The 10,444-nt window shown below is 39.9% G+C and overlaps 1 protein-coding gene across 6 annotated transcripts in view; it reads right to left on the reverse strand.

Annotated features, from left to right (window-relative positions):
* HEATR5B (HEAT repeat containing 5B) overlaps positions 1-10,444 on the reverse strand; it is an 83,207-nt gene that overhangs the window by 43,306 nt on the left and 29,457 nt on the right. For all 6 annotated transcript variants that reach the window (XM_014517332.2, XM_025197617.1, XM_025197618.1 and 3 more), the window contains exons 18-22: positions 8,356-8,461; positions 7,075-7,265; positions 2,582-2,741; positions 1,181-1,370; positions 1-15 (exon numbers count right to left, since the gene is read on the reverse strand). The exon at positions 1-15 is cut by the window's left edge and continues 173 nt beyond it. In XM_014517332.2, coding sequence (XP_014372818.1) covers positions 1-15; positions 1,181-1,370; positions 2,582-2,741; positions 7,075-7,265; positions 8,356-8,461 — 662 coding nt within the window. The remainder of the gene's footprint in view (positions 16-1,180; positions 1,371-2,581; positions 2,742-7,074; positions 7,266-8,355; positions 8,462-10,444) is intronic.

Raw genomic sequence — 10,444 nt, forward strand, 5'->3', positions numbered from 1 at the left:
TGGTGACACCATTACCTACCAACAGAATAGAGCAAGATGTCAATCCAATTCCAAAACTTCGAAGGAGCAGAATCTGTGCACAATTAACATACAATTTTTATTTTCTGAATTCTCAGCTCAGGTTACCAACCACATTATTTCAAAGATATTCTTGTAGGGAAGATTTCCATTGTCATTATTAAAAATAGATTTGGAAGTTAAGAAGTGTAATCAGTAAGGTTTCAACTAAGACACTGCGTCAAAGATGATCCCATATCTATGGCTCCACATCCCTACTGCACATTAAAATAAACCATTATACTTGGATTTCTTTCTAAATTGGATCACATACCTTCAAATAAATACAGTGTAAATATAGTAAGAAGTAAGCAGACCTAAGATTTTGTATAGTATATCAGTACTGGAATTAAATAACTTTGACTCCATTTTATAAGAACATCAAAATCCATAACCACAGTTCCAGATCTACAAACCCAGCCACAAAAATTTTCAGAATAGATGCTATGCAACGCTAACTACCTAGCTGTTCTTAAGGAAAATATCATTTACCTCTGATACGGTCCCAAACTAGTATTTCTACCAAGCAAAACAGCCATAGATTGGAACAGGTCAAAAATCTGTAACATCTTTATCTAACTTAGACAGACAGTATACCATAAGGAAACTGGATATTGGTACAGTTAGAATTGGTACAGTTAGGTTCTTTGTGGAAACTTAAAATTATTAACGTAATTACTTTTAGGGCCTCTCAGTGTTCATGCAACGGCATGATAAGATCTGATATGTGATCCACACAATCCCTGCCATGCCACACATGCATGGCAGGTGTGATCATGGGATCCAGCATCAGGTCCAGTCACACTTTCTTGTTGGTGCAGCTCCCCCTGCATCAGCAAGTAGCAAGCTCGCATGGCTGCAAGTCCCACAGTTGACAGGACTCGCAGCTGCAGCAGTGCCCCATGTGTTGCTGTGGCTGCAACAAATAGATCATGGGGTGGAAATTATGGAAATAACAGCACTTGTTACACTTAAGACATGATCAGCCAGCTAATCATTAGCTGGGTCCTAAAACTTCTAAACATTCCAAAAATGGTATGTTATATGTTAACTTTATTTTAACTAAAATAACTTTTCTTGCAGATTAACACTCACGTTGTTTTTCTTGCAGATGAACACTCACCTTGCAGCTCAGGGCCAACTGTAGTTATGATAGCTCCAAGACATCGGCCCAAACACTGATGTACTTCTGTGTGAGATGGTGGAACTGTCAAGAGCAAGGTAAGAACTAGAGATAGAGTAGGTTCCACATATCCACGGTACATTGGCCCACTAGAGTCTACAATCAAGGCAAGTGAATGTAGGGACCACGTCTGTGGAGTGGGGGTGGAGAGAGGGGGGGAAAGACAAGGAGAAGAGAGGGAGAGAGAAAAAAAAAAAAAAAAGAATATTTTGCTTCATTTAGTGGCCTTATTTAAACTGGACAGAGCCATATCAGTACTGTTAAACATGTCCTTTGTATTGAGGAATATCTTAATGCCTTGAAAAATGCATCTACTATTCCTTGCTGCAAAATAAGTTTGTGATTTTTTTTAAACAGCACTATCATAAAGTATACAAAGGAACAGAAATAAATCTGCATATGCCATATCTTTAAAAACAGAACTTTACCTAGCTTCTGAGTACTTACGGAAATTTAAAAGGGTTTCTAGTTTTAATATATAAAACAAACAAACAAACAAACATCACCAAATAAAGCAAGTCTTTTGTATTACCATGGGGTAGCAAGATACATTTAGAGAAACATTATCATAATTACAGTGCCAACTTAAAGATTACCTTCATTCCTGTTCTCTAAACTTAATACTTAAAAAACAGATGAGGGTGTTTGTCTCTCTGTAGTTACTGTGAGCTCCATACACTAAATTCTGAATGATCAAATCATCTCTGAATGGTACAGCTTCCTCCTGCTGGGACATTATAGCTAGGAACAACTTCAACTAAGAGTTTCTTCAGATTAACGGGGAGAAAGAATGAAGAAAAGTCTCCTGATGTGGTGCAGCTGCACTGCAATCTCTTGAAAACAATAATTTCAGGCAAGACATTTTTTCTATTCAAAAGCTATTTTATTATTCCTCCAGAGGTTCTTTTAAGTCTTGAACTGATTTTTAGAATATATTTACTTTCCCTTTAAGAGCCAATTTACATTTACTCTTCCAATTTAAAAAAATATATATTTTTATTAAAATGATTGTTCTGTAGGTTTGAATATCTTTATTTACTAGTACTGTAAAGCCCCTTAAGATAACACAGTATAATAAGGACTTCCCTAAAATAATTGTTGCAAGTCAGATTAGCTTCTTCTTGGAGAAGATACTCAAAACATTCCACCATAAATTAAGGGCATGTTAGGACAAAAAGGTCCTCTCTCAATTAAAACAAACTTTTTGCAGCATGATCTGTTCCTTTTTTGAGCTCCTATAACTTTCTCCCACCAAACTAATGATTTAATATGATGATCAGACATGCAATGCATTGCAATCTGGCACCATATCAAAAACATTCAAAATACATTTTTTTTTACCTGGACTTCAGGTGAAGTGCCATCTTGAGCCAAGGCCAACAGAATACTGACACTGGTTTTCAGATGCTGTCCAGAGCCTATTCCACCAACGTAACGATGGAGACAGCCAAGAGCCAATGAATGACCAGTTCTTGATACAACATCTCGTGCGGATTTTAACCTATCAAAATTAAACCATAAAAATGATGAAATCTGCTAAGTTTGTAGGTGAGGCAAGTATTGTCCAAGTGGTCATAAGAATGAATGAAACTGAGCTCCCACCAGGACTACATTTGTTAATTAGAAAAACATTAAGACTTTTAGGGAAGCCATAGCTAAAGGAAATTGTTTAAAACTTTCTGATTATTAACTTCATAAATCCAGTTTTTTGTAAAAATCATATGGACTCCTCAAGAATTTCCTTCTTGCTTCCTGGACAGAATTTGATATTTTAGATAAAGAATATTTTTAGATACATGATATTCTTAAAATGCTTACTCTTTGCTTGACACTGCAATATCGCCATGATTTGTCATACAAACTCACTGTGAAAACTGTTGCAAAGTTTACAACTGTTCCTGAGGTAGAATATGAAGAGAACACACAGGACTACAGAGGAATAGAGCTGAACTATCTGATACTGCCAGGTTAGTTATTAAAATATCCTCATCCGAATGTTTCCTTTCCTGTTGGTGCATTTTATGACTTTTTAAAAAACAAATCTTTTGTTTGAAAAGAGGAAAACAACAAGAGAAAGTTTTTAAAAGGCACTAGATTACATAAGCAATGACATGTAATCACTTTTCTTTTAGCTCCCACATTGCAACAACAGATGTGACACCCATCAGTAATAAGGCTAGGGACCACTACTGTCTGCTAGAAGACAGAAAGAATGAACCTTCCTCAAAGAAGCAAGTGAAGTATAATTTCTTTACATTCAATATGCAAGAAGTTAGCATTCTGTTGACAGTATACAAACTAATAAATTACGCGGCTTCAACAGATAACACAAAAATAATTAAACAATACGTACAGATGAAGGAATTAAATTAAATGGATCATGGAGGACAAATAATGGAGATAACAGCACTTGAAGAATCATGGAAACTCAAGAAATTAAAACTGGAAATCTTACAAAACTTGAGTATTATAGGAAACAAGGTTCAAATTATGAGCACTGCTGAAAATCTTGAAAAAAAATTTGAATGCATGAAAATAAGCATCCTGCTGAAGTTCCTCAGAACACTTAGGCTAATCTAAAGCAGTAGTTCCCAACCTTCCCAACCTCCAGGCACCTCTCTGAAAATACCGACTCTTAGTTTTCAGTTGTTTCTTCACTATGAAAAAGTAATGGAGCCATTCAAGTTTCTAAGTTCCTTGTAACAGATCACAGTTCAGAATGTTTTTCACACTATGGAGTCATATTTGAAAGTTCTGGGTATACCTTACTTTAATGCTTTCCAGTGCTGATACTGCATGAAACACCATGGCACCCTGAAAAGGATCTCAGCACCCTAGTTAAAAGTCACTGATAGAGGATTTTGTTAATAAATTTCTGTTAATAATTTTTACTCCTTTTATTAAGACTTTTTATCTTGTAAACTTGGAATGACAGTATGTAGGAATATTGCTGAACACAGAAAACGATGTGGGAAAAATCTGAAACTTCTCCTATAGATTTGAATACCGGTTTGTCCAAGTTGAACAAATCAAGGGGTGCAACTCTAGGTATCTTTCCCCTTACTTAGAACAGAAAAGTGCCTAAAGAAATACAAAATCCCCAAATATTTTAATCTATGAAAGTTAGGATTATTCTCGCTTTATAAACAAAATGTTGCATTTTTTTTTGCACTTCTGCAAAAAGAACAGAAAGAGGAATATGGGACTCAACTGAATTTTTTTAGGACCAGATAACAAAAGCATTAACTAAATGGAAGCTGACTTTGAAAATGGATCATTAAAAGATCATTTTCAGTTTTAAAGTCAGGCATGTTAATCTGAAGTCAGGCAGAAGGCAGTTTAGAAACTAACTGGTTCAGAGAGATGAGCTTTCCAAGCAACAAATTACTCTGCTGGGTGCTATGCTAATCTGATAAAGTAGGTCATTTCCTGCAAAAGCTTGTGCCTTCCTGTGTTACGTCTCAGCTCTGTATTCTTGGGGAACCCTGGTACAGGATGCAGTCTGTCTGACTCACAAAGGACTCCCCCCCCCCCCAGACTGCAGTGAATTCTGGGACCAGAGAAGCAGGAGAGCGCTGCATGATGGGGAATCTGTGCTTCCAATGTTAATCAACCCATGTTCACACACACCCAGCTCAGCATTTATCAGACCAGTTCTAATCTGGATTTACTAAGGACTTTTCCCCCCCAGACACACACACACAGCTCTAAGTTTAATAGGCATCTCGGGCCGTACATTCCCCGGTCCCACTATGGGAGGCCTATTTAAACTTGATTGACTAAAACTCGGTTGCCGGGTTAGGGAATGCTGAGGCAAGAGACCGAGTCAGAGGGGGTATGGGCAACATTTGAACAATGGTTAAGGGTTCATCACAGCATCCAGCCTGCTGGAGCCCTAATCCCAGGTGTTGTCATATCTTTCCCGAGACGACTGGTGGGAGTCCTCTCCACAAAAGGTTATGAGCACCCCAATAATTGTTTTAAGTCTGTTAAAAGACTATAGTAAGATCTGGAAAAGTCATGCTAAGCTGAGGCTTGTGCACAACAAGTAAAAATCCAAAATCCTGATGCTGCAAGCTATCTATTGTTCCTGAAGAAACCATGAGATATCCCATCAGTATATCTGCCACCCATAGGAATTTCAAGCTGGCTCCCAAGTATTTGGGTTACTCCCTAATCTTAAGTGTTTCCTGATTATCAATCAGTTTCCTGAGATGGTCCAAACCAGATAACCCCTTGTCAATAGAAAAGACAATGATTTACACTACTGAGGGTGCTTCGAAGCAGCTGAACTGAGGGTATAAAAATCTGTAAGTGTGTGTGCTGCTAGAAGAGGAAAAGGAAGGAAAAGAAGTAGAAGCAGGAGGAAAGAAGGAGAAGAAGAAAACCCCTGTGCTGACACCATCCCCTGTCGTTCTTGGGACGCTGGAAGAACAGATCATCTCTCCCTTCAAGGACTGTGCTACAGACTGTGCCTGTCAGCTTTGCAGCCTGAGTACCGTGGACTAGGTGAGATCCCAGCGTTCTCTGTCTTCTTTCTAGGCATAAACTTCTGAACCTGAACTGTATCAGTTAAGCTTGAGCTAAGTTTCCCCAAATACTTAGTGAAACCAGGGTAGTATTGTCATTGTTGGTGTTTGTTTTTCTTTTGCATGTCTATTACTACTAGTACTATTATATATTTCATATGCTTAGCAATAAATAACTTTTATAGTCAAACTGGTAGTAATTGGGTATATTTTTCCTTCTCTGCTTCTCTTTCCTCCCGTGCTCTGCAGCAACGCTTCTTTTACCTATGCTAAAGATCCCTGTGAAGCCCAAAAATATTGTGGGGTCTGCTCAGTAAGAGGCCAAAGATTGGGACGTGCTGAGTTTGAAACACATAAGGGGATCAGCTTGTATAGGCTGATTGACCCAGTTTGACTCAGACGTGCCCTTATGAACTGAATGCTGGCCCATGAGGGTGTCAGCTGGACACCCAGCCGGATTCAGAGGGATTCTGTTTTACCCGTGTGCTTGTGTCTGACTGCATTTTATTGTTGCTCTTATGAACTGATTCTTGGCATATGAGGGTGTCAGCCTGTCCATGCTGATCAGCCCAGCCAGGTCAGGCGTGTCACGTTAATTTGTGTGTGTTTGTGTGTATGACTGATTTGGTGACTGGAGGAACCCAGTCCCATTGAGACTGAGTCCTGCAAGATAGCTCCACTGGGGGTCAGGGCTTGCAGAAGGGAGAAATACAGCTCCGTATAGTAACACAAGCAGCACATTGACAGAATCACCAAGACCCTAGAAACTATCCCTAATAAATGAGCACACTCCAAAGTAATGGGCAGATTTGGTAACACCTGAACCAGTTAGTTTCTAATGTGCCATCCTATCCTACCTTTTGCCAGTTTAAAAAAAAACAAAAACAACACACTTTTGTACAGTTTACTTATCCATCTGAAAGAAACAGAGATGTCTCATTTTCTGGAATCTGTGGCACATACCAGATCTCAGCAGGCCAAATGCCAATGATGTGGAAGGAAGGAAGCAACCATGGGACAGTAAACAAGCTAAATCATGGATGCTTTGAGTAGTATTGATAAAGTGGGTCCATCTTGAAATATATCATCCATCTAGGTTCCAGGTATTTAAAAATCAGTCAATGCTTACTTTTGGTAACCACGTCTAGAAAAGCTCAGGATCTACAAACCTAGTCAGGTTTGCAAAGCCTAAATTACATAGCAAAAAGAAAATATACTTAAAATATGTGCCCTATTAAGCAAAGAAAATTCCAAACAACTTTGAACTTTTATTTCCTTTCTTGAAGCAAAGTGACAACAACTTACTTGTCAAAGCTGTACTGAGCCATTCTGGCAATGAAAGTTGCTTCTCCAACCACCTGAGCCATTCTACCAAGAGCCTCTCCTGCTGCACATCTCAAAATAGGGTTAGGATTGTCAAGGGCTCCCATAACCAAAGTCAGAGCAGATTTGCGAACTTCTTCTGGTCCTAACGTGCTTTTATTCTCAGCTAAACCCTGTATGAAAAACAGGAAGCAATATTTGAGCACAAAGAGTAAAAGTTTTTTGTCTCTTGCTGAAAGTTAAACTATATTAAGCTAATAATCTTACAAAATAATCACTAATAAAAAGGGCTAATGATTTTCTACATGAAGGTTTAAGGCACAGCAGGATGCATCTTACATTTCCCACTGTAAAGAAAATAATTTAATATCCACTTTTCCTGTAATTCTTTCAATGGTAGCAACCATGCTAGTATTTTCAAGGGGAGGAGAGTTATCTTTTTATTTTAAACATAAGATAATATTAATATATGGCATAATATAAACAAATAAATAGAATGGGGACTATGTAAACACTCAAGTAAAATCAAAACAAAACTCTACTTCCACTTTAAGAAGTAAAACTATTAGCTTCCTCCAAAATCAAGAACAGTGTTGCAAGGCTCTTTGCAAATTGTTTTTGATGAGCCATGTTCAGTGGGGGGAGTGTGCGCAAGCTACAACTCTGATGCCAAACCTGAGTAGCTGCCTGTCCCAGGCACTAATAGTCAAATCCAAGATAAAGGCCTTCACCCTCATGTTAAATGGGGGGGGGGGTGAGGAGGCTCATCATAGATTTGAACAAATACAATACTTGTAATCATAATTTCTCTGTATCTCAGTTTTCCATTTGTAAAACAGTGGTGATAACATATCCTTATCTCACAGCAGTGTTGTAAATCTAGATGCTTTTTCATTGATGAAACACTCAGTTGCAGTTAAAAAAAACAACTCAGGAAAAAATTAATAATTCCACCTGCAAAGCTGGGTTTGAAGCATGGGAACACACCAAAGAAAAAGAAAACAAAACACTGAGCAACTGTAACATTAAATAAGCAACCCCCATTCTCTGCACTGAATGGAAAAAGGGATTCCATTCAGTGCAGAACAGAGTTGGGGGAAAAAGCAGACTTAGATAATGTATCATAATGCATACACACAGGAGGGCATGTCTTCACTTTTGAATGCTTCATTTTTAATAATGGTCTTTTAACAGATTTTGAACATAATATAAATCCCATTTCAAATATCATTATGGCTCAGTTACATATTTTAAAAGTTTTACCTTCAATGCACTGAGAACAGCAGTGAAGATATTCAGCTGCACAGCTTGCTGTCGAACACCTTTAGCCTGTTTGACACATTCAGCGAAGTGATCCAACATCTGTAGTCTAGAACAAAGCAAAGAACATCATTAAAAATTACTCTTAAAAAAAACAATGAAAAAGAGTGAAGCTAAAAATACTAAAAATAAAGTGGTTGAAGGGTGAGCAAGGTGCTGCATTCTGTATTTTGGCTGAAAAATGTATTGGGCCCTGTGAAAAGTTTTCCTTGTTTCACATAGCCTGAGAGCATGCTGCCAGGCAGAGAAAGCTGCTCTCTCTGGCTGACAGTCTTCTGGGCCTTTGAGCTAAACCAAAAGCAGTAGTCACCTTTAAAGAAACCACTATTCATAGGTGGTAGGGACTGCAAGGTATTTGACCAAATTACCTGAAAATTATGGGAACATGAAACAAGAATCACTTACCTGCTCCTGTCTGAAAAAGCAATGCCAGAAGAAACAGGCACAGGGAGATTAATTCACACTTTCTCTGTCCATCTCCAAAAGAAGCTGCTGGGAATTTAGTGGAGGGGGAGAAAATATGTAACTTCCCTTTTTCTTACAGATGCCAGGAGCAGGAAAGATAAGAAGTACCTGGATCCCTGACCATTTAGACAGCAGTGGTTTCCCAGAAATTGGTCACAGTGTCATTCAGATGTAGACAGACCTTACAACAATAATACAAGCTATTTTCATCTGATAGCTGAATTACTTCCCTCAGCTCTATCTGCAAATACATGCCAATCTCCTGTAAATAGTAGCTAATGCAGAGTGAGATGGTCTACCTAGCACAAATTGTTCCTATAGGGAATGCATTAAAGAGCAGTTCTACTCCAAAGTGACTCAGATCTACTTTTAGTCTGTATTTAGTCACAGTAGCTACATTTAATGACAAGGCATTTAGTAACATCTTTTCACACCTGCTGTTTTTTCAGTGCTAACATGAAACACGGGTAAAAGAAAGCAAACTGAATCATGTTCCCCTTTGGATCTTTATTCAGAGAAGTGTTTTTTAAGCATCTACAAATCAGCAATAACTACGTAGACCAGAGGCAGTCAAAATATGGCCCACGGGACACATCTGGCCTGCCAGACCATTCTATCCAGCCGGCAGGACCCCTAAAAAATTTAGAAAATAATAATTTATGCAGCCCTGGCTGCCTGTCAAAGATGACAGGAGACGGGGGCAGTAGGATCCAGGGGAAGCCACCAGCTGCGTTCCCAGCTCTGCAGCCAAGAACCACATGGTGCGGGAGCAGCTGGTGGTGGGGTGGAGAGGAATAATGGCAGCCACAGGCAGGGAAGCAGCGCAGCCCTGCACTCCCACCCAACTATCACTGCACTCCATGCACCCGCTCACTCCCACTTGCCCCACCTGCCACAGCCATTTGCCTGCCACTGCCACCACTCCCCTCCACCCCCCTGCCAGTTGGCACCACGTGGTTCCTGGCTCCAGTGCTGGGCCGCAGAAAGCAGCAGGAGCTGGCCCAGCCCCGCGATTCTCAGCTGACTCCACGCAGTGCTAGCCAAGCTGGTCCAGTTCTCGCTGCATCCTGCAGTCTTCGTCGTGCAGCTGGGATGTGGTGCCGGAGCAGCAAGCAGGGGAGGGATGGGGAAGAGACAGAAGGGCAGTGGTGGCAGATGCAGGGAGGGGCTGCAGCAGGAGCACAGGCCAGCCAGGAGCAGCAGGACAGTGGAGCCCAGGCTTGGAGGAGTGCTGCAGGGGGCTCTGCCTGCTGCAGGGAGGCTGTGGACAAACTTTCTCCCTCCACACATGCCACAACCCTCCCCAGCCACGCTCCCCCCACACACCCACACCTACCCACAAACCTATACCCACCCCCCACAATATACAAGAATAAGACTTCATGTTAAGCTATTTTATGATCACCTCTATGTACACTACAAAAACACAAATAAATCAGGACAAAATATTTTTTTAAATCAAATGAATGAATGTTGTAGTAAATGTTTGATATTTAGAATATAATTTGGTATTTTTCTGGTGCCAAGATGGCAAACCCTTGTTGACAGGAGTACTTGCGGGGGCGGG

The sequence above is a fragment of the Alligator sinensis genome, unplaced genomic scaffold (assembly GCF_000455745.1).
Source record: "Alligator sinensis unplaced genomic scaffold, ASM45574v1 scaffold489_1, whole genome shotgun sequence".
Classification (NCBI taxonomy): Eukaryota; Metazoa; Chordata; order Crocodylia; family Alligatoridae; genus Alligator; species Alligator sinensis.